Source organism: Amblyomma maculatum, chromosome 1 (genome assembly GCF_055883805.1).
Source record: "Amblyomma maculatum isolate TAMU_Amacu chromosome 1, ASM5588380v1, whole genome shotgun sequence".
Classification (NCBI taxonomy): Eukaryota; Metazoa; Arthropoda; class Arachnida; order Ixodida; family Ixodidae; genus Amblyomma; species Amblyomma maculatum.
In genome coordinates this window covers 382,424,060-382,448,572 of record NC_139344.1, presented here as the reverse complement: position 1 = coordinate 382,448,572, position 24,513 = coordinate 382,424,060, and the positions used below count along the sequence as shown (strand labels likewise).

The window sequence follows — 24,513 nt, the reverse complement described above, 5'->3', positions numbered from 1 at the left end:
GCCTCAGGGGTGAGAGCAGAGAACCTTCTGCTAAGCAGTGTTAGAGAGAGAAAGTAGGTGGCCTTTGCCGTTGTCGAAGAGGTTGCAGAGAGTAGTGTAGCTGGTAGCATTTTAACCGGGAGCCGACCAAGTGGCATTAACGAGAAGAGCCGTTTCAAAGTCCCAGAGTGTGAAAGTAACATCGAGTTCACACACTTTGTGGCTGCCTAAGCCTGAAGTTGGATCATGAGCTTTGGTGCACCATATAAATCCAAATTACACTTTTCAGCTAGAGTTCATAAAGGTCTCGACATACGGACGCTTCATAATATTTTTCACTGTGAAATGCGGTACCAAGGCACACAGGAAAGCAGTTCGCTGCGATTTATTGCAAAGTGAATCCAGCTTGCTACAGAATCGTTTCAGTGATTACCTATACTACAGGAGTCGCGTTACTGTGACCCTCGGCCAGCGTGACAACCTCATGCTGAACCAGTGTGTTTTAGGCCTGGGCTAATTGGCCTCTAGCTTTCCGCGGTATTCTCATGCCTGTACTATGCACATCATGTACCATGCCATTTATTCGAACTCAATTCTCGCTGCGAAAGGAAATTGCCCGTGGTGTATTTATAAAAATGCTTACTGTGTAAAGGAGGAGGAAGGCGAAGGAGGCCATTCTTAGATACACCATGCATTTTTGCGTTACTTGCTTGAAAAAAGGGACAGTATCCAGTGTGGTTATTCAATGAAAAAAAATCTCACACCTCTCTTCAGTCTGTTGATGATAAGCCTCTGCAAAGTTCAGCACGCCGTATTGACCAAAACCGAGTGATAGTGTAGCAATTTATCGTTTATTTTAGGGATTCAATAAATGTGAAAGCAAGGCAGATAAAGAACAATGAAAACCATCTACTTATTGAATACCATATCCGTTCTTTATTGACATTAAGACGTACAAATATACCACACAATTCATCAGGCAAACTCAGACTTGGCGGGAAAGAAAAAATAGGCCACTGAATGAAAAGTCAGTAACGCACGATGGAACAAATCACGTTGCCAGATATCTTTGTTTCAGAAATAAAGACATGAACGTTTTCCCAAGCTGGCTTGGCTAGCCGTTCAATTTGAAGGCAATATTAACGGAAATGCTTGATTACTGGAGTGAGACTGAAAGTATTTTCAAGGTGAGAATAGGTGGGGGCGCCAGGAAGGATACCGCCTCCAAACTTTCATTCACCGTAAAGTTAGCCTGGAAAACATTGCTTCATGTTGTGTCAAGGCGCCACAGAATTGACGGGCTATCGGTGAATGTTCAATGTGCGGCAAAATTGAAACTGCCGAGCGAGCATCTGATAATGGCTCCACAATCACGCTGGCTTACAAATATTGTATGCTGACCTCGTGCACTACAATTTATGCGACATCAGGAGGTAGCATAGCTCACTGGGGGCGGCGAAAGGAGGGCAGCATCGTAACGTATACAAACGTTACCCCCCCCCCCCCCCCCCCCTCGCTTTTTGAGACCGCAGTATGTTTTCCAGGTTTCTGGCTGGCGTATTGGGCTCACCGAAGTAAGATAGCGCTGTGGTTATCGATAGAGTACAGCAGGAGTTTAGCCTAACTTAGTCACAACCCATTAAGATGTTTATCAAGGCACTGAAAAAGACTAAATATTTGCAGCATTCGGCATTCAAATCGAAAATTGCTGAACTTCAAAAGGTGAGAGTAATACCATTGAGGTTAAGTCAACACGAAATGCATGCGTTATTAAATCTGAGTCCCTGTCTTGCACCCCCAGTTACGACACCGCAATGATATCTTCTTTATATAAACATCAAGGTAAAAAAGAAATCAGCTAGAGTGTTTGGGCGATGAGCGGTTTCACGCAGAAAGCGTAGCGCTTATCTCCTCTGGCTTCACATATAATTATCCAAGAAACAATTTGCTAAGCTGCACTAATTTACAGCACAAATTCCTTACCGTTACCTGGGTGGCCTATATAAGAATTTTTTGCCCTCGAGCAGTGTTTAATGCTCGCTTTGTTCTGCTCGTCATGTGTATTGTAGTGAATGCTAGTGAATTAGAGTGAAGCAAAATGTCGTTATCTACTGTTTTTCAGGCAGCGATTGGCTAAACTTGCCTTCGGCTACATAGCTCAGAAATGTTATGCTGTCTCTTGAAAGGGGCAGTGAGGATAACTACATTACTTCATTATTGTCAATAAAAGGGGCTTCTATAAGCCATCCAGGGTACGTAGACTCCATTCAGAGGGCAAAAGACGCATTATCGTCAAGCAAATTGGATTTAAAAATCGTCCCTCCAGTCGATTCAATCTTGTGGCGTTCTTACCGAAAAGGACAAGTTGCTACCGCTTAGAAGTTGACAGCGTAACGTTGCTTCTGAGATCCGCGTCCTCCATTCGGTTTCGACGAATGCGTTCAATTTGATAAATCGTCCTACCTTTGTTTCCTTTTTGGTTTTTCCAGTTTATATGAATGCTTTGTTTTCGGCGATAGTTCTTGCAATTAGTTCGCCATAACATATCAGTGCAGATCAATCCCTATTTAATTTTCAATGTCACTCTAATCGCCCGCATTTAGCATTACAAGGACAGAGAAGAGCAGAAGGTGATGTGGGCGTCAGCAGGCACTACTGTCTACATCAGCGCTAAGCAGTAAATGTCTACTTGGACGTGTTCTTTTAACGACTGTTATTTGAAGGGTCCGCGTCGTTTTTTCCAGCCTAAGTGGTGGGTGAGTGATTGGGCGTTTAAATGCAATTCAGCTGCCTACTGTGCCTAGACAGGTATTCCCTAGGGAATGTGTGTGCCGATACTGAAAGCAGTGGAGTTCATATAAAATATGTACATTCGAACGCTTCAAGATAGCTTAAATGTGCGCCTAGATCGCATCGTAGAAAAAGACTAGTCCTACTTTCTAAAAAAGTATTATAAACGCGTTACTTCAATGCAGCGACGCAAGGCTTTAGCGTGCTCACTGTGGTATTATCGAAAGGAAGGCGTGGTTACCTCTGTTTTCCGGAAGCCCTGAATGTTTTTGCATCGTTAAGCGCTTGGAAGTTTTCAGTTGCATATAAAGCTGCCTCATGCTGCTCCTAAAATTCTATTGTGCTTTGAAGGTTAACGAAGGCTGTACAGGGCTTGTTATATTTGATCCAAGTTGAATGTTGGATGCTCTAGTCATGCTTATAATTCGCATTGTTGTATTCCTTGAAATTTTGAGATTCTATAATGTCTAATGTGCAACAGCACTTCATCTACCCTGTACGAAGCCTCTTGGTACTGCAGATTATTATCTGTAAGGGTCTCCTAATATACTTCTGCTTTCAAGCGAAACTGAACTTTATATATTAAAAAAAAAAAAGAGCCTAGACACTAACTCTGCACGTAGAGTAATTCACACTTCAGAAGCAGACTAGGCATAGCTTCAAATTTTTTTATCGGGGTAGTTAAACGAACCAAGCCTAAGCGAATATATATTAGACTGCAAGAGTAATTGCGAACTGTTTACTGATAATTTGCACATACCTCAGTTATAAGCAATACATCAGAGCACAATATACACACCCGAGCACACTGAACATACGGCAGCATGTTAAGTTATAATTTGCACGTCCCCAGCCTGCAGTTGTAGAAAAACGCGATGAATGCGTGCAGATCTGGTCACGCCTGCTTAGAATACCTTTGTTTCTCTCGAGAACGAAGTGAAGGTCAGATGGCATTCTTTGCGCGGTTCGCTAAATAGCAAATGTATTGATAAGCATTAGTAAGGAGCCATTTCACGGCCTATCCAAAATCTATAATGTCCACTACGCCGCTAAAGGTAGGGGCATCGCAAGCCATCCTGAAAAAAAACCCATTATACTCAACCTGTATGACGCCATTCACTGTATAGGCTTTGTTAACGTGCGGAAAGCAAGGATGGCTAGCAAAGTGCAGCTTGTGTGATGCCGTCGGAGGAGCATTTGAAGAATATCTTTCTCGCCCACACGTAAATGAACACGCTATTTTTGACGCCGCACATGCTCTTCTTATCACCATTTGAGAGAACAGTCAGCGCTGACTATCTTTTTTTTCATTACTTTAAGAAGAGCACCTGAATGCACAAGTTGAAAAGCACACAGAAAAGAGCCGATAAGCTTGTTTGGAGCACTTATCTGGTGTCTTATATCTAACATTTGGCTGGCCTGCTCGCGCTTCAGAAGCGATAACTCGATTTCTAAAAAAAAAAAGTAAAAGGCAGAAAGGGGCCGAGACCGCTCAAAATGTTTTGAGGCATTTGCGGGCCAAAGCTTTGACACTGTGCTGCCTTCCGAAACTGCCTAGCCGTCGCAGGTGATGTCGCCGTTCGCCGCAATCTATGACTTCTTTACGCTGTTTTCCGCTTCATATATGTGGACGCAAGCAGGCCCTGCGCTTACAGAGTTCCTACCATCCTCGTGTTCCAGGCAGGCATGACTGATCCAGCATTCGTAATAAAAACGGCCCGGCAGTTTACATGAGACTCAAGTGATCGCGGCGGTGAACGCATGCAGCAAGATGTATATACGATGGGACGCGACGTTCATTTTGTCGGCTCGTCGATGGGCGGCTCGTCTAGCTTGGAACAGGACGGACCATCGAGCAGGACGTGGCCAGCGGGCAGTCTCTGCAGCTCCCCTGGCGTCTTCTTCTTGAGCAGCGTGTAGCAGTCTTCGACAACCTGCGGTGTCAAGACGAACATTCCACAAAGCCGTAAGTTTAACTTTGTTTACGGTGGGACACGGCAAAGAAAGAATCGCGGATTGCGAACAGGGTTTGGCAGGGAAATATGATCGATATAAAGTCAAGGGATGGAAGCAAAGCAGCGTAGATTAGAAAACGAAAGTGAGGTAATGATAGTTTAGCTTGTGCTGAAGGAAAGGTTGAGAGAGTTTTGAAGCATATGCTATGCGCATAGAAGGGACAATCTGTCTTATGTTTCACTGACGGAAGGTTTGCCAAAGAAATCAAATGTTGGTGACTACAGTATGGAATTAGATGAATAGGTGAGACGGGAGAAATTGCTGGCAGAGGTAAGATCTCGAGGCTGGCTAGCAGTAGGACTGGTCTCTGCTAGCGAGATTATTAACTAAGTCATTGCAAATTGTCTTGCACTGGACTTATCTTCGGTATGGTGATTGTTACGTTCATGAAACTGTGTTGAGAAACGCTCGTTGGTGCGTTTAAACGCTCATGAAACGCTCGTGGTACGTTCAAAACGGGACATCGTTATTCATTACAGGAAAGTTAGATGAAGAAGGGATATTTTCCGGTTCCTTCACTTTCTAATGAAAACTGCTTGCAGATGCGGCGCAGCTTAAGTGCCAGAAGTCAGCTGTTGCAAACAATATGTCGAGAACGCAACACCAACCTTGTTTGTAACAGGTTCAATGACATCATCCATGTCCCATGGAACGTCGTAGGCCTCCTCAACTCGTCTCCGAATCGTGGTCCGCGCGATGGTCGCGTACTCTTGCTCTGGCCACATTTGCTTTCGGAGTGTCGCGGTCTGATAGATGATCGGAGGGTCTGAAAAGCAACGTCAGGAACAATAATCACGCTTTATCGTCTTCATTGGAGTGTCGCTTTGCATAAGACTTTGCGGTAACATATAGTCATTCATACGAAGACGAACACAAGCGTTCCCTACGATGTACACGAGATGTTTGCGAGCGTTAAGTGTGCTTTGCCTGTCGTTACTTTCAGCAGTAAGCATCAGTGGGGTGGGAAGTACGAAGCAAGACAAGCATGCGAGGAAACAGTGTGAAGGTTACCATTATTTTGACGAAGCAGAAATCGAGAGCAACTTCACACGTCGCGGATGAAGCAAATAAGCTCTTTCAGTATGATGAAAGCCAATGATAAATCCTTGCACAAAGTGCCAGATGTGCCCCTGGGGCACGCTGCTGAAAATGGCGTCCGGGCCGCCGATGAAGCGAGTATAAAAATGGCGGAGGTTTATAACGGAGGTTTATGGTTTATAAGGTTTATGGCGGAGGTGGTTATAACGAGCGAAAACACCTGTCGCGGTGGCTAAGTGGTTAAGAAGCTCGGCTAGTGACTCCGAGTACTTGGTTTGGTATTCGGTCGATTGAAATCCGCTTCGCTTTGGTGTTCTTTTTTATTTAGTGTGAACGTACTGCACGCGGATTAGCTATATCACCACCAAAACAATTAAGCCCTAGTTTGACCTTGCGAGGCCTTGAACGTAGAGTTCACCGACACCCGGCGAATTCAAGAATTGTAGCCCGGAGAGTAGAGAGGCTTAAGAAGAAGACAAGGTGGTGCCTCATGAAGAGGGTAAGGTCATTCGCTAACACCCGGTGAACTCAGGAGTGGATCCAGAGTGGGCCCAAATAGTAGAGCGTCCGCTCTACGGGTATATAGCACTCCACATGACGTGCCGCCTGCGCTGTGGCAGCTAGTGCACTCCGCAAAGGAATTTATACACTGCTCCACTCGTTTACTTCACCTAACTTCTGCATTCTGCAGGAATAAAGGCGCCCTGTATTAGTGCACAAAATCGTAGCAAACAAAAAGTACCGCAGCAACGAGACAGGTTGCGTTGTGCGTCGAATTACATGAATGCATCAGCAGCAGTTTGCTTTATTGTACACGGCAGCTAACATGCACCGTTTGTAACACCAGTTTTGCAGCAGTAGATTCCTTTAGTTCGTTCCTGAGTTTCGCGCCTTCGTTGCCAGCGCACCTGATTAGATTGACGGGTCGAAAAGAGCAAAGCGGAGAGATATAACCATTCTCCACTTTAAGGGAAAAGATGGAGATGGATGGGGAGAGATGGACAGAGTGGAAAGCGAAGCATGGCCTAGTGGCTTGGGCATCCCCTTCAGTTACGGAAGCGTGTTGGTTTCAACCCTCCACCAAGTAAAAATAGGTACAAACGTCGTCCAACCCGGCGCCCGGCTTCTTAGGGGTCTGGGTTTGAAAGAGGAATAGTAAGTCCTTGTATAATTTGGGGATAGTGTTTAAAATGTAAGCACCGACACCAGTAACCAACAGCAAGGGAGTCTTAAACGGATTGCAGATGGCAGTATATTTAGGTTGTCTGGAACCGAAAAAGTCGCGTTTCGAATATCGAATAGTTGTCCATCATCCTTTATCTTTTAGTTAGGCTTACCTTTCTCCGGAGATGTGATTTTCCTGTAGAATACCCAAGCAACCGCAATAGAAGAGAAAATGATGACCAAGGACGCCAACACCGGGCCGATGACTCGAGCGTTTAGCAGGTAGCTGGTGTCCTTATCCGTCCTTTGTGGCAACGGCTCTGCGGAGGTGTCTATAATTAATATTTGCAGTGGCAACCAAATTAAAAAGATCTATTCGCGACTCTATTCATGGGATTGCTATTTAGCGTCGCACGTGCAGGAACTTAGCTCAAGTGGGTATAGGTCAGTTTTACTGGAATTTATCATTCACTCTGGCCTTATCCGAGTTTACCTAAAAAATTATTTCATCCGGAAAAGGTGCCTTATAAATATTATTTTTTTCAAACGCAGTTCTACTTTTTTAAAATGTATCTTCACGTTGCAAATGTGACAGTATCGTAAAACACAAATTCACTTGTAGAAAAATTGTGTTTTACTGACTAGCTTGCTTATATTTCGGCTTTTTAGAGGTGATGAAATAAACCGAAAGTAAATACATTTTTTCGACTGTTGTCACAGCACGCTTTGGCGTGTTTCTTTGCTTAAAAGAGAAGACGTTTCGTTGTCATTGGGAACATGTTTATTGGTAAGATGTTTCAACCTTTTTCTTAACAGCAAGTGAACTTTCAGCAGATATAAAGGAGAATATTACATGGTTTATTGCACTGGAAGATATTCGTTTGTTATTGAAATAAATACACTTTTTACATGGTCTTGAACACCTTGCTAACAATATAAGAGGTTTCAACACTTGAAATGCAATACGGAGAAGCAAGCACGACATTACACCCATATTTCTTTTATTGCGCGGAACGACAACTGAGTGTATTTGCGTGCATAGTAGCATGCGTCGCGGCGGTAGCGATTGCATTGCTTGATTTGATTTTTCTATTATAATGCTGCCCGATATGCATCCGTAACAAGAGGAAACTGTGAGGAGGCCCGCGTGTTTTATTAAGTCCAATTAAGCACATCCGCGAGCATACTGCATCGTGAACTGCTCTGTCGCCACATCAGTATCGCTGAAAGTGTTACTGCACACGATATTGTGCACTGCCGACGTGAACACATTTCCTTTATGTTCACTGCCTGCGGATCGTGTATGTGATTCGCGAAAATGACGTGTCAGTAAGTTGACGGCTGCTGCGAGCAAAGAGGATGGGATGGCAAGATGATGGGAACTCACGCTCTCCGGTGGTCTCGAAGAGGATGGGATCAGAGGGGTCGCCGCGGCCGTACATGTTGTAGGCGGACAAGACCACCTCGTAGGGCGTCATGCGGCTCAGGCTGTCCAGAGACAGCGTGTGCGTGTTTGAGGGGAAGTAGACGGAGCGCCAGTATCCGCCCCGCTCCCGGTAGTCCAGCACGTACTCTGCGGATGGCATTGTGCAATAAAGCACTCATTTTTGTGGGCATACTATGAGGAAGGTAAGACTAATTCCCTCTTTCTTCGTATCCACTAAACGGAATTCAGTAGGCCTGCCCAGCAGATGTGCATCTCGTGTGAGCTGCGTACACGTCATACGTCAGCGATGTGGTATAAACGCTGACATGGGTGATGCAAAACAAGGAAAACACTCGTGCTTACCCTCCTAATTATTGTAGATGACACTGTCCCGAGACGTGGCTGAGGAAGTAAAATCATACTACAGGCATTCGATGGGATTTTGTATGTGATTAGAGGGATTTATCTTGCCGGGGACTTGCTATCGTGGACGTATACTGGTTTACCCGACCCTTCCCATGCAGTCGCACTGTCTATGATTGCACTCGCCCCTGTCAAAGCGCGTTCGTAAGAGGGGTCCTGCAAATCGGTGTACGTTCACACTACATTACATCTCCGCCAAGCTAAGTATATTTCTACGTAAAAATCTCTGGTATATTTACTGATTGCACAGATGCCAAATAAGCAGACAAGCGCAAAAATTATAAGAACTGTGTGCACATGCCATGCTAAATACAGCTGGAGAATAATTTGTCGTGATGTTAAATATCTGAAGTGAGAGCGGGGTCTCGACAGCATAATTTTGCGTTTGACGACATTTATGATCGTAGCAGAGTTTAAGTAAGACATAAGCTCGTTAAACGCAGAAATGTTCTGTACGTTTACTTAGAGATGTCTAAACCGCCGGGAAATCGCTTGGTACGAATCATTTGTAAAGCTGATAGGCATGAGCGTTGTAGCCATTTTGCCCAAAATAAAATAAATTAGAAGTTGGTAACTGCTGAAATCGCGGCTGTGCTAGTAATTTGACTGAAAAATGCGCTCTTTTTGGCTGCGCCTGTAGTGCGTACTTATGCGCTACACTTAGATAATAATTTCCGGTCATTAATAGGGTGAGCGATCATCATCATCATCATCATCATCATCATCATCATCATCATCATCATCATCATCATCATCCTGACTATACCCACTGCAGGGCGAAGGCCTCTCCCATATTTCTCCAATGAACCCGGTTCTGTGCTAGCTGCATCCACTTGACTCCTGCGAACTTCTTAACCTCATCCGCCCACCTAACTTTCTGCCGCCCCCTGCTACGCTTTCCTTCCCTTGGAATCCAGTTTGTTACCCTAAGCGACCATCGGTTATCCTATCTTCGCATTACATGTCCTCCCCATGCCCATTTCTTCTTCTTGATTTCTACTAGAATGTCAGTAACTTGAGTTATTTCTCTGACCAACCCTGCACGCTTCCTATCTCTTAATGTTACCCGACCATATTTGCTGTGACCTATTTGCGAAACTGTTTTATGGACAGAATATGATGTTTCGACGCATTCAATCGCTTCAGCGTCATCGGCGAAAATAGATGAAGACACTGATAACAAAAAAAAAAAAAAGAGGACTTACGGGTCACACTTCTTCGTTTTCGCTCCTTTATAGCAAATGTCGCCGAGCAGCATGTTACGCTGTTGACGGCGAATGCAGGCGCTGCTGGGAGATCTAGGAAAAACGGTATGGTACATATGCACTTTGGAATACACAGATACGAAATAATTTATAGAATGATTGCCAGGAAGAATTACGTTCTGTCAAGTTAACTATATTTACTTGTTGCGAGCGGTACTGGCATCTTCTATATAATGCTGCTACATACCGTGCGGAACGGTGCTTTAAGGCTCACCTTATGATATAATGTTTGCCGCAGTTTTTTTGTCCGAAGTAAGTATTTGCTTTCATGGTGTATGCGAGAGCGCCGGAGTATTTGCACTCTTTCTTATTGTTGTTGTATTGGTTGTATTCGAGGTATTATTGATTTCAACGTGTAAATTCGATGTATTTTGAAATAATACAGGCTTCCCATCTTATACCCAGTAACAGTGACATTTACACGCCAAATAACACCGTATTCTGCACATTTAAATTTGTTACGTAGTCCACATCACTTAACTGCACGCAAATGAAACGTCACTTTATGACGCCGCCACGTGGAACATATTTTCAAGCGCATATAGCGCCAGTAGAAACTTTCTTTGTGTTGTGAACAAATTAAGCGAACTTTGAGTAGAAATTCTTTTTCCAGGAAACTTTTTCCGACCCATTTCTCCATTGTGAAACCTTCTAAGAGCAGTATGAATCAGCGCTCAGTATATGCATGCACATGATCATTTTCAAGTAAAGTGTAAAGTCGATATTGGGGGCTTTATCCCTCAACAAGTACTGAATTTGAAGACTGCTTATGATTTATATTGTAAAAGAAATGAATTTCGAAATCAAGGCTGTTTCTTTGGCTAGTTGGTGGAATTTGCTCATTTTGACGAAGCCTGAAGCGTAAAAAAGACAGGCACGTGTTTTTATCTCATGCCCCTATCTTTTTTGCGCTTCAGGTTTCGTCAAAATGAGAACACTTCAATAAAATCTGTGTTCACGGATTTTAAACAAAACACGAACTTAAGAAGAGTTGTATGCAAGCTTCTGATGACAGTTTCATGCCTTACTAACCTGTCCTTTTCCTATCGTATGAATGTCCATTGTTACAGAAAACTTTGGAAAATTTCAAGAACGAGAAATCTCATCACACCCGCCGAAGTGCACTTTCTGCCAGTGCACACTTCTTAGGTGAGATTAGGGCGTACCTTCTTCAAGCGTGGTAAAATCTAGCTGATGAGAAGAGGGGCTTGGCCCAGCTGAGTTGAACGTCTGCACGACAGCAGAGTAGCGAGTGTTCGGACGGAGGACTCGAATGGCTGCTTGGGTAGCTTCGGCCCCCGACACAGTTTGGTAAGTGTAAGGTAGCATCGGAGAGTCGTAGACGCGATGCCCGATGTAGTAACCCTGGATCTTTCCATTCTGGTGTTCTTTGGGTGGTGCCTTGAGAGTGGAAAACAAACAAGAACGCTGACGTGCATTACCTTCCCCGGCCTTGTCCCCAGAAACAGTTAACGCATAGGATACTCCAGTCACATGTTAACAAATGGTAAAATGATACAGGATGCACACGTTCACTAAATTGTAAAGTTGTACGGTTCTACTGGCGGTAAGCTTTACGTGGCAGCAGGCTATCATGATAAAATGAAAAATCCAGGGGACACTTAAACTCCACCTTGAAAAGTATCACGTGACAGCGTTCCGGTCTGCCGCTCCCCTTGTGGATAAATATAAATTCCCGCTTAGCCAAGCCATACGAACATGCCTGCGTGGTCAAGGGGTGCCTGATTTCAGGGTGCCCGATTCCAGGGTTGAAGTGTCCTGGATCATTTGATTCACATTTAAAAAGAGTGATCCGTTCTGGCAGCTCCTGCCAAATCGGCCATGTCAAGTGGTCTCGTGACATCGCGCAGGCCCTCGACCAATCAGCATCTGGCCATGCCACCTGCCAACTACTCGATACTTTTGGCCGACAATGCTGACGCCGGATTTTCCGCACGACGGAGCATTTAAGCGCTGCCATATTATTATGCTGTCAATGTAGTAGAATAGCATTCATTTTGTGCAACAATTTACATTTATACGTTGCAGCATGCCTAAATGTTAAATTATAGTCTTATTTGAAATTTATTACGAAAACTGTGCGCCGAGTTTCAATTTTTGTAATCAATGCGATTGTTGAACAAACGCAACAGACTACTGGACATCACGAAATAATTTGTTAGCGAGGCAGCGAACGAGCCTTCCTTTCCTTCACTATTGAAATACCTAGCGTGACAAAAGTTTGTATCGGTGCTCAAGTCAGAATTTTTCTCACTAGTACTTCTGGTCAAGTTTGACTAAATATTTATAATTCCACGATCTTAAAGGAATGGATTGTGTGAAACTTGTAAGAAAAGCGCGGGAAGTTTTTTTTTTTTTTTTGTCTTGGTATTCGAAATGGTGACCTAATTGTTGGATAAAGCTGCAGAGGCGCTGACACTCCTCTGCACTGCGCAGCATAGACTAGATGTGCATGCTAAGGTCATTTTGAGGGGCGTTACTTTGCCAAGGGAAGAACGCACGCGTGTAGCAAGGAATCACTGATAGTGAAGCCCCCGCGGAGCTTTGTTTGGTGGTATGCGATGAGACACGAAAATAGGTGGTGAAGGCACCGAAAGTCTGAGCTTTTACTCAGCATGACGTCATTACCGAGCTTTACCGCATGAGTAAACGCTGCAAAGAAGTCTGCTCCCCACTGAGGCTTTGTTCATGGACTACGTCTCCATTTTGCAAGGTAGCGCAAAAAGAAAAATAAAAAGAAAACTTGAAATGCTCTATCTACAAGTTTTATGCATTTGATCTCTTGAATTGCTTCACTTACTACAAGTGGTGGATAAGAGAGGGATGGGTGAAGTCAGTATAGTCACATCACGTCATATAACATGTCACATAACATCAAAAGCCCCCTCCCCCCGGGGTGGCGCAGTGGTTACGGCGCTCGACTACTGTTCCCAAGGACGCGAGATCGAATCCCGGCCTCGGCGGCCGCTTTTTGATGGAGACGAAAAGCAAGGCGCCCGTGTGCTATGTGATGTCAGTGCACGTTAAAGAACCCCAGGTGGTCGAAATTTCCGGCGTCCTCCACTACGGCGTCTCTCATAGTCTTAGTCGCTTTGGGACGTTAAACCCCACAAACCAAACCAAACAAACATAACGTCAAAATCACAGCCTATCGATCAGGCCTGTTCATTAGCACATTTTCGTTTTTTCTATCCGTCTCTAATTTCTCCGAATGGTCAAACATTCTGTATCCTGGATGCTCTGTCTTTATTTGTTTGAAGTCCAATATTAGTGCGAAAGAATAAAGTTGTTGTTTCGTACTTCTATGTTCCTAAAATGAAGAGTGATAAAAAAACTTTGTTACGCGAAAACGAAAGACATGGCATAAATTTGTCTGCCGCTAGCTGATTCTTTGCCGGACAGATTCAAGGTACTTTCAAGTGCTTACCTTCCATTGAAGTTTGACGTGCGTGCTTCCCAATCCAACAACCCGGATGTCAAGCGGGGGTGCAGTAGGAGCTGCGTGAGCAAAAAAGCAACGTCGAGCTCTTTAATCCACCCTGAATATTCTGAACCACAATGTGGGAACAAGTGGCGCAGTTTCGTTTGTGCCTTCGTCGCAATTGATGCCATTGCACCGTTTGCACAATTTGTTCTCAACTTCAGGGACATTTTTCAAGCACAAAGAAAGGAACAGAAACGGACCAAAGTCGATCCGGGCCACACGCCTCGTTCACACAGCAACCCTGTTTGTTATGACTTTATCTGAAGAAAGAGTCGGCAACAGATAAAGAGAAAAAAAAGGGAATTTGGTTGTGACTGGATGCTAGAACTACATAAGCTCCCAAGTCCGTATATACAGCTACAAATTGGCTTTTGTTTCGTTGTCCTCGCCCTTCTCTTGCATGTGCCCATGTAGGCCACTGTTTCTTTGAATTTAACATGCACATAACCCCCTAGTGCGAGAAAATACATTATCATATGTACGACGTATGTGTCGTAGGAAGCGCTCTGAACCCTCGCCAGTGCCGCCAGGATATGAGTGTTGCTCTTACCTTCTTCGCTCGTGGAGAAGTGCAGTGACGTAGACGGTGCGCTCATGCCGACCCTGTTCTCCGACAGCAGGTAGCCGCCGTAGGCTGTGCCGGGCAGGAGGTCGCTCAGGTAGACGGACGTCTCCGAGCCAGACACGGTGATCAGTGTAAGCTTCCGGCTCTGAGCTGAGTCGTGCAATGGTTTTTGTTCTCTGTCACAGTGATGAACACCATGTGGTAAACTATCCAGTGGCAGAATTATTCTTTTATTGCTTATTGAGACAGATTGTGTTTGGCACAAAGGAATGATAGAATGATTTTTTGTTGGACTAATATGTTTGCTTAAAACGAAAAGCGTTTGGGCTAATGCGCCTTAGTTTGCATAGATTCATGAGAAAAACGTTGCTGAAGTAGCTTAGCTATTAATCACCCCTGAAAGAACGGGAATCGGAGAATAGGACAGCAACTATGGCGTTAACGTGTTATTGCTTATGTAATAGAATCCGATAGAAACCGAATTCGATGCTAGTAGAAATATTTCATATCCAAAGCTATGGATTGGTCGAAAAGATGCAACTCACAGTTTTCTTTCCAGAAGCGAACGTGGAACGTGGACACTTCCGAGTACGGTGCTTGCCACATCAGCCGCACAGTGCGGCTCCTGATGTCGGAGACTTTAATGCCGACAGGAGGTGATGGTGGCTCTAAGGGAAAATGAAGGTAGCAAGCTGGGGAGCAAGTTCACAGTTTGTACATAATATGAAGTAGTTATAGCGGCAAAGCATTACGACTATTACTTATGCTGCCTTTATTGTCTGCAGAATGCAGCTCTATTTGCTTCGATTCTATAACGCGCAATTCGTCTCACAAAAAAAGAAATGTAGAAGTTTAGTGAGTCAATATTTTGCCCAAAAGCGTATCTATCACATACACTAATGATTTAACTGAGACAACAGAGCTCCCTATTTGTTACGCAGTTCTCAGAATCAAATAACGATGAGACACAGACGCAAGCCGTACACGCAACTTGTTAGTAACTCGAAAAACATAGAAGGAGTAATGAAAACAAAGTACCTAGTACATAGAGCTTCGTGAGTGACGTCACGTTGCCAAACTTGTTAGAAACCTTGCATGTGTAGGCACCCGTGTCAGCGGTGGAGCTATTCTGAATGAGCAGCTCGGAAATGACGCCGCCTGGAAGGTTCCGCTCGATGATGTCGAACCTGCAGAAATCGCATTTGTGATATTGTTCTGGCAGAACCGTCGTTGTTCGTTTTCTTTTTTTTTTTCTTTTTTTTTTGGGGGGGGGGGTCGAAAATTAGTTACAACATCTGGCATTCGCGGTGCAACTACCGTGGTCGCTTCTTCATATTGAAGGCGTCCAAAAAGGATAACAACTTTTTATCCACGCGACTATTTTGACAATCGTTACCTTATACGATAGTGCTTATTTAGAACACAGTATTCAAAAGGCGCATGTGTACATACGTCAGCTCAGAGGAAACACGGAATAATCCCTTCAATATTTCCACAGCAATATATGCGAACAGACCTTATTTGGGTAGATATTGGGGGCATTTCTGAGTGGGTCAGAGAAATAATTCAAGTTATTGACATTTTAGTGCAAATTAAGAAGAAGAAAGGGGCATGGGCAGGACACGTAGCGCTTGAGATGATAGCCGATGGTCGCTTAGGGTAACAAACCGGATTCCAAGGAAAGGAAAGCGTAGCAGGGGGCGGCAGAAAGTTCGGTGGGTGGATGAGGCTAAGACGTTCGCAGGGGTCAAGCGGATGCAGCTAGCACAGGACCGGATTAATTAGAGGAATATGGGAGAGGCCTTCGCCCTGCAGGGGGTATAGTCAGGCTGATGGTGATGATGATGGGAACATTTGCTAAGTAAATGCGGAGTTTAGTAGAGGGCTTCAATGATCACACTTGTTAGACGACCAATAGTGATGGACGTATACGTACCCATCTCGAAGCGTTGCTTCGTACGGCCTCTGATCTTTGAACCAACGAACTGCTAGAGGCCGGTCTCCGGTTGCCTCACACTTCAGTCGAACACTGTGGCTTCTCCTGACCGTGGTTTCCTCCACTCTTTCCAGAATTCTTGGCGGAGCTGGAGAAGAAAAAAAAGATCAGGGCGATCAATTCAACTGATTCGGAGAAAATGCGAAAGCACACGCATTTTCGTCTCGTCTAATTATGCACTTGTGATGAGCACACTCATAACTTCCGAGATATCTGAGTCTTTCGTTATACCTGACTCTTTGATATAGCAAATGTTTTCTTCGCATCCCCGTTTTTTCTTATATCTGAGTCTTCTCTCTCTCTCGCACCTGTCCTGTAGCAGAGGAAATGAAAGATTTTCCTTCACTCCATTTTGGCGTCTTCCGACACTGACAGGTGGCTCTTGTCACTTGGCATAAATTACAGAGATTTTGCGTATAGTTCTCGCCTTCATGGAGGTCAATGTATTCGCATTTTAGTTGCACGACTGCTGCATGCAGCGGTAGCACCGCGAACTAACGCGAAGACAGCACGGTGACATAAACGGGAACACGAAAATAGGGAGAGCATGCTTAATAGCAGGGAGAATATTCGCGCGGCTAAACTGCAGTGTCTGCATCCGGCCACCATTAAACGTGAGTCGCGCTGTTAACGAACGAACTTCCATTCACTCAATTCATTGCCAGGGCAGTGTGTAATTACTTCGTTTGCACATATCTAGAATTCTGAATGCAGTACGTCCCGCAGCCCAGTCGTTGACAGTTGTTTAAAACCAGAGCAAATGAAAACAAATGAGGAGTAATGGTGGAAGTTTCCAAATTGTCGTCATCATGTTAACTTCCAAGCCACATGCCACATGTCTCCACATCGGTTGAGAATCAATGCGCTGCTTTTGATACAACTGAAAAGAAATTTGCCATACTTTTACGTGTTTTTGATTACGTTGATTGTATTTTAGTCGTCTGAGCCCTAAGCTTGCATCCAAAAAAATACAGAATTGTTGAAAAAAAAAAAAAAAGCGCTGTGAAAACAATATTGAACCCTCCTGAAACTGTGATTAATATTAAATCGAATGAGATTATACATTCTTGAAAAGAGCTATGTCGGAAATTTGATTTTTCGACAAAGCTAACATAAGAGAAATGCAGGAAGAAAGCGTCATTTCTTTCAGGAATGTGTTAAAAATTACCTAAAACAATTATCTGCATTATACTTCGCTATCTACGAACTTCAGTCTAATCCATTTGCTAATTAACGCCACAAACACGAACAAACGTTTAATTTGATGGCGGCCGAACATTCATCACTTACCACTTATCACAAGGTTGATGATTTTGGAGAGCCCATTTCCTAGTCCATTGCTGACGTCGCAGCGGTAGTGACCCGCGTCTTCCGCCTTCACTGATCGTATCTGCAGACTTCCGTTGGGCGCCATGTTGAATCGGTCGCCCATTCGGACGAGTTCAAAGTCTCTGTCATCTGGTGAGTATGAACAGACGCAAGAGAAGGCGCGGTTAAAATGACCTAAGCGAAGTAAGCGCAGAGGACTATTTTATTTGTGCAATACCAACCACTGCAGTACTTTGCAAGTCCTATCTGCTTCAGTGACAAAATTCATTGCGGATAGGCACCGCTGTGTCTCGTGCTAACGTGAGACACACACGCGAAGTTTACACACCTCTTTCCTTGCTCCACTGTACACTTGGCACGGGATAACCGAAGGCGTTGCAGTGAATGACGACACTCGAGGCAGTGGACGCTGACGCATCTTCCGGCTCTTTGATCCAAACTGGTTTCACTGCAATTAAATAAACCCCCCAAAAGACAAGATTCGTTGAAATGCACGTTTTGATAACATAGGCTCTGTCCTTTATAATTGTAATTTTTATACACACAAACTGGGAAGGTCCTTTTGCTGAAAAGTTTATCTGCATTTGTGAGTTCCCCTTTGCCAAAGCGGTATGGTACGGTCGGTTCCTAACTGGTTCGGGACCGATGCAGACAGGGTTGCGTGTTTTATGTGCGAGGTAGCGACAATAATGCATCAAAAACCCCGCTACGTTTTTACCGTTATTTAACGATTCCAGACACAACGAGAATGCAGAGGTTGGTCAAAATACAACAACGTGGTTTCATGATCTCATTGAATGCACTTGAGTCCGTGGTACTAATCCTTGGAAACGCACTAGGTAGGCGTACTGTCGCGCCCCCGCAACACAAGAACACTGCTCCGTTTTTTCCGACGTCACTTGTACATTTGTCAGCAATCTAGATCATCACTCAGTTGTGTCATTAGCCGTCTCCCATGCTTTTTACGCGACAGATCAAGCTTGTCGGGCTCGGTTCGTATGGAGGACAATATTCCCAGCGCTCCGTTTGCACTCACCGTCAACATAGAGCTTGACGGTGTAGCTGTCTGAGCCGGCCGGGTTGCGGACAGAGCAGGTGTAGTTGCCGATGTGTTCGCGTGTGATCTGTCGGACCACGAGAATTGACTTGCCCTGGAGGCTGACCACGTCCCCAAGTTTGTCCTCGGCGCGGATCTCTCGGCCGTTGTGGTACCAGGAGAAGTGTACCGGTGCAGAGCCCCTCTTGAGCGAGCACATGAGGTCCACCCCGTCGGCCAGCTTCAGGTTCGAATCCACGTACATCTTGTGCATCTCGGGAGCCTCTGCGATTGGCCATAAAGGAGTCGAGCAGTAATCAGTTTGTTTACATCAGGTAGTGTCCGTTGTGGTCTTTGGGACCAAATGATCGCGTGACGGGGGCGAAGGAGTGAGACAGTGAACGGTGCCGTGAAGAGGATGAAGGAAGAAGATTAGGCTCGTGGCAATAACGGACCTAGCGGGAGCGAGAACTAGTACCTGCGTAGGCACCATACCCATCGTAGCAATTGGGGTCGCAATTAAAAGAAAAATATTTAGAGCGAATGTAAAAAGGCGAAAGCAAAATTACACTGCTGAGACAGAAATGCTGTGTGATCGGTCGTTGGCTTTGTCCTTGATAATTTTCGCGTGCAAGGTTTTTTACAGATGTAATGAATGGTTTTCATTAAAACAGGAAAAGGGTAGGAAAGGAACTGAGCATCCTTAGTCAAAAGCCGTGCTTAGCCGTAAGATTACATGACTGCGGAAGAAATCTAGTGGCAATCCACATGCACAGTCTTTGTCAATAGTATACATCCAAAGAGGCATGCTTTTGCTAACAATAGCGGAGCTCCTGGAAACGCTTCTGTAATACGAAAGCTCTAGAAGGGTGAGGTCTCGGTTTTTTCCCACCTGGAGAGCTTGATCGATCTCGAGTTGCGAACTCTTAAATGAGCAACGAGTCCTTCTAAAGGACAATAAGCAAACCCTTTGAGCTGTATGTATCTAAAAACAAAAATGCATTTGCAAGGTTGCTGCATAATTCACATGTGTGTTGGTGTCAATGCTTTCTGTACGCAACATTTTCCAGAATATAACATCCCGACAAGCGCCGCGATAACAGTGAAGCTTGCTGATTTAAAAGCAGATATTATTGCAGCAATGCTGGCTCTGACAAAGGAATAAAAATCCTGGAAGCAGACGTTTAGTCAGAGAATCGTAATTATTTTCTCCCCCCAAAAAAGGTGCATTGAACTTTAATAACAAACACCGTACGCGAAGATAGGGTCAAGCACAAACACGTTTGATGATAAACATGCCGACGGAAGGTGGCTTGGAGATTCTTGAGAAGAAACGTTTCCATGCGGAACTTTCTCTCGGCTTCGTTGCTAGCACCTATAACACAGAGCTCCCACCGGTGCTGAGCAAATAATTTCTTTCGCGTGCTCGAAGTGGTAACTAACACTAATGGAGGAGCTTCTTCGTGAGTATTGTGATTGTATGCGGCATTTAAATATCTAAGCACCTTACATTGTACTAGCAGTTATTCATTCATTAGATGAATTCAGCATCGTTCATGTCACAAATACGATGGCTTTTTGTGCCTAACCGCGAAAAGTAATAGTCGAGGAAGCAGTAAACGTGGTACCAACTCCATATTCTTGCAGACATCAAATTTTGTCAACAGCAAAAATATTTATTTTTCTGAATTTCAAGCATTTTGGCATCTTCGCAAAATGAAGTGATATTACAAATATTCAGTTGTTTATTTCATTACAACTGTTAATAACTGCTCACATTATATGTGACTGCGTACATGCCTGTTAAAGATTGAGTGTTTTGCACGCAAAAACTAATTAATTGGAATTCTGGGTTCCTAGATAAACTATTAATGAATAAAAATGCTTTCTTTGATTCGAAACGACAACCAATACCTGACAGGGTTAACGACAGAACAGTGATTTTAGCATTCGTTCCGGCCTGGTGCAAGGTAAGGCCTAAAACCCGGAGTCACCAACCGGTGGTGACATTCCCTGCTCTGGATAGTTGCAAATTAAAAAAAAGTCAGGCTAAAAAAGCACTTATGTTCACCTGCAGTTGAACATGGAGATATTGGTTACGACATGCGACATCCCCTGCGTGGAAATCGTTTCCTGCGAAGAGAGACATACGTAAAGCTAATGCCGCAAGGTACCTCTCCTTTTTTTTCATCCTTTTAGTAACTAAAGGCACAAGAACTTGCAGGTGCCGACCTCTAGGATGGTAGAATGGCGACAACTGTCGAGCAGCGCCTGAACGAAGGGTAACGCCTGCGCATTTAAGGCATTTCGCGAAGCTTCTTGTCATAATGTTCCGTATTGTATTTAGGAGTTTAGAGCTCTTTTTAGAGCTCTTTTATGAGAATGCTGAAATAAACCGAGATTCTGAATCATCTTGAATTTCTTGCTTAATCAATATACGCTATTGTACTTGCAACTATTGCAAAAATCTCTTTCAAGCATGGCGTAGCGGAGTGTGTCTACGAAAAAAAAAAAGAAAAGAAGGCAGGCGTATTTTCCCGGAGAGACGTTTCGGCTCTGAAGGCCACGGATCGATAAACATGGCGCCTCGGTTTCGTTTGTAGAGTTGGGTCTCTTGATGTTGACTGGGGCAGGGTTGTCTAACTCCGCACGCGTAATTTGCCGACAGAAATAGGTCGGCAACGTTTATTTAAATTTCAGATATTGCTCCTGCAATATCTGTAAGTGGTCGCAATGTATACGGCAAGGTAAAGCAAAATCCAGTCGATCGGAATGATTTATACGCTCTTCGCACTTTGTGCTACATGGCAGGTTCTTTGTTATTAAGGAATCAATGATGTTTGCGGCCAAATGTTAGCTTTAAAATTGGTGAACAATTCGTGAAAAATCTGCAAATGACAATTTCATAGCGAAAAAAGCCCGTACACCGATAAACTAGTACACCTGCAACAGCTCGTAAAATATATTTTTTATTCTGCTTCGCCGTAGCAGCTACTATACTTGCTTTTTTCTTTTTTGTTTTAGTGGAAGGTAATAGAATAACGTCAATAATGCCGAGCTTGACACAATGTGGCCGATTCGGTTAAACGTCATGCGCTGAGCAAAAAAAAAAATTAATTTTAGTACATAATGAGCTCACGCTGATTAGGCAAACCAAAAATGTTATTCCAGGATGCTATGTTAAGGTGATGCCAGCAGTGACTCACCCAGAGCCTGACATATGTCATTCAGGACGCTTACGAAGAGCAGCGCGGTCAGCAGCAGCACTGCCGAGCGTTTCGACACCGGCCGCGTGGCTTCACGCACCACCACACCCATAACGCCGCCGTCGCCAGCACACAATCCACACGCCTCCGCAAAACCATCCAGCGACGCCGGATGCAGCAGCCGTCGGGGGACCGCGTCTTCCCTCTTTCCTTATCTTCCCGTCGGCGTCTGCTTGCCTCCTTCCCTGTTCCTTTCTCGGGAAGAAGATGCCACGAGACTGATGCTATTGCTGCTACGGCTGCCGCCGCTCCCGCTGCTGCTGTCTGCGGGCTTGTTTTGGAGCGGTCCCTCCCGGCTTGCGGGAAAGCGTGACTCACAGGCGACGGGATGAAAAAGCAGTAGAGGGGGAGGAGGAAGAGCGGGCTGCGGTGCTCGCGGAGGCATTCCGGGTTCGCTGGACTTCGATCCACGGGGATGCCGGGTTGTGGGCTTGGCTTGGCTCGGCTCTGGCTTGGTTCAGCACGGCCCGCGGAGATTGGTCCTGGCGGTAGAGAAGGCGGAAAACAGGATGCGGTTGCGTGTTTAAGTTATTTTTATGAAAAGAGCGTGCGTGTTCTTGTGTGCCAAGTGAGGCGATGGGTGCTGTTATGACCGCTTCAATAAAAAGTGACAAGTATACTGGCATATTTAAAAAGTGAGAGTCTCAGGCTCTAAGTTAAGTGGACAGGATGTAAAGCAGAGAAACTAGAAGCATCGTAGCAAACGATGGAGAAGAACGCATGACAGGCAGAGAGCGGCATGGTAGGCATAGGTCGAGACAGACAGAAAAATGGGTAAATATACTAGCATACATTCAATTGTACCATATAGATCACATAACGACGCTATAGTAAGTACGACACGAACACACCGGTGGTTAGGCGTCTACGAAAAGCTGCGTCTGAAAACGATGCTGTGAGTTCGATATCGTGGCCGCGTTTACCGTGTCTTTATGTAAGCATAGTGTTTTAAAAAGGAGCTTGCCAACTGAAATTTAAGTTCTTGTTTCATAATCCGACGTGGTCTATAATCAATCGGGGGCCATTCCCACTACAGCGTCACTTAGTTTTAATTTTGACCCGCAAAACTTGTTCGATCAACCGCCAGTAAGCCACTATAAGGTGGCTAGAGCTTTTTGTTCCACTGGAGCGTGGGCGTCTAGTAGATGAATGCCTCAGGAGTCTTTTTGAAGGGTGGAGGGGGCTTGTAAACACACACACACACGCACACACACACGCGCTAGCATGCACGCACACGCACACATAGAGGTGTGATAGAGTGATGGTTTTTCTCCTGACTATTCTAATCAAGAGTAAGAAATATAGCGCTCTACAAATTACGATATCATGGTTGAATACCGTTCTTCACCGTATATCCATGCTTTTTTGGCATCTAAGCGATTTGTCATGCGCGAAAGTTTTCAGTAGGACTGAGAGAGAAAAATACGCTTTATTAAACGCACGAGATGCATCTGTAGGACTAGATTATATGTACTAATTCTGACGTTATACCGACACATGTGTTGCGTTAAGGTTGCCCCACCAGTACTGGTGGTGCATTTGATGTGGCTGAAATCGTTATACGGGGTCCAGGTAGAATTATTTGATCTTAGCGCTTGACTGCTGTATTTTCAGTGCGGTAGCATTAGTTGTGCCATGAAGGTTGAAAGTGTCCCGCCGCGGCGTCAGTGGGAAGCTTTGACTTGTCAATTGAGCCAGGTGGCGTTTAGGAGGATTTCCTTCCCTCCATTTGCCACCTGCCTACCCCAACTTGTCCTGTACTCTTATTTATAATGCACAAGAAATTGATACTAGTAAAAATAGCTAACGAAGAACTAAAATGTCTGAGATTGCCTCAGGTAAATTAAATAAAAGAAGTGGTTACGAATAGAATTGTAGTAAGTAGGAGTTAAGACTGGAAAAATTGGTAAATTAAAAAGACTAAAATCACGATCATAGTCGATTAATAACTGAAATAAAGTGATGAATGAAATTTAAAAAAAAAAAAACTATATTGTAGTTTCTTTGCATCATTACAACTTGATCAGCAATACATTTCTTCTAATTCGAACGACGTCGCGATAGTGAAGTAGTTGGGGTTCTCGACTACTATGCCCAAAGATGCGGGATCGAATCTCTGCTGCAGCTGCCGTTTTTTGACGGACGCAAAAAGTGAGGAGTGTGTGTTCTGTGCGACGCCAGTGCACGTTAAAGAACCCCAGGTCGCCGGCGAAATTGCCGGAGCCGTCCACTACATCATCATCATTATCATCAGCCTGACTATACCCACTGCAGGGCGAAGGCCTCTCCCATATTTCTCCACTTAACCCGGTTCTGTGCTAGCTGCATTCACTTGACCCCTGCGAACTTTTTAACCTCATCCGCCCACCTAACGTTCTGCCTCCCCCTGCTACGCTTTCCTTCCCTTGAAATCCAGTTTGTTGCCCTAAGCGACCATCGGTTATCCTCTCTTCGCACTACATGTCCTGCCCATGCCCATTTCTTCTTAATTTCCACTAGAATGTCGGTAACTTGAGTTATTTATCTGACCCACTCTGCACGCTTCCTATCTCTTAATGTTACCGCTACCATTTTTCGTTCCCTAGCCCTCTGGGTTGTCCTCAACTTAAGTAGAACTCTCTTGGTTAGCCTCCACGTTTCAGCCCCATAGGTGAGTACAGGTAAGATGAAATTGTTGTATACTTTCCTCTTGAGCGATACCGGTAAGCTGCTAGT

At 44.6% G+C, this 24,513-nt stretch overlaps 1 protein-coding gene across 1 annotated transcript in view; it reads right to left on the bottom strand.

The window, feature by feature from the left end:
• Positions 1 to 4,565: 4,565 nt before the first annotated feature.
• LOC146208381 (cell adhesion molecule Dscam1-like) overlaps positions 4,566 to 24,513 on the bottom strand; it is a 37,196-nt gene continuing 17,248 nt past the window's right edge. The window contains exons 3-17 of the mRNA XM_084593008.1: positions 21,739 to 22,280; positions 18,533 to 18,817; positions 17,825 to 17,944; positions 17,458 to 17,625; positions 16,108 to 16,255; positions 15,210 to 15,358; positions 14,717 to 14,839; positions 14,157 to 14,321; positions 13,550 to 13,620; positions 11,268 to 11,502; positions 10,042 to 10,134; positions 8,375 to 8,560; positions 7,161 to 7,307; positions 5,394 to 5,551; positions 4,566 to 4,703 (exon numbers count right to left, since the gene is read on the bottom strand). Coding sequence (XP_084449134.1) covers positions 4,566 to 4,703; positions 5,394 to 5,551; positions 7,161 to 7,307; positions 8,375 to 8,560; positions 10,042 to 10,134; positions 11,268 to 11,502; positions 13,550 to 13,620; positions 14,157 to 14,321; positions 14,717 to 14,839; positions 15,210 to 15,358; positions 16,108 to 16,255; positions 17,458 to 17,625; positions 17,825 to 17,944; positions 18,533 to 18,817; positions 21,739 to 21,850 — 2,298 coding nt within the window. The 5' untranslated portion in view covers positions 21,851 to 22,280. The remainder of the gene's footprint in view (positions 4,704 to 5,393; positions 5,552 to 7,160; positions 7,308 to 8,374; positions 8,561 to 10,041; positions 10,135 to 11,267; positions 11,503 to 13,549; positions 13,621 to 14,156; positions 14,322 to 14,716; positions 14,840 to 15,209; positions 15,359 to 16,107; positions 16,256 to 17,457; positions 17,626 to 17,824; positions 17,945 to 18,532; positions 18,818 to 21,738; positions 22,281 to 24,513) is intronic.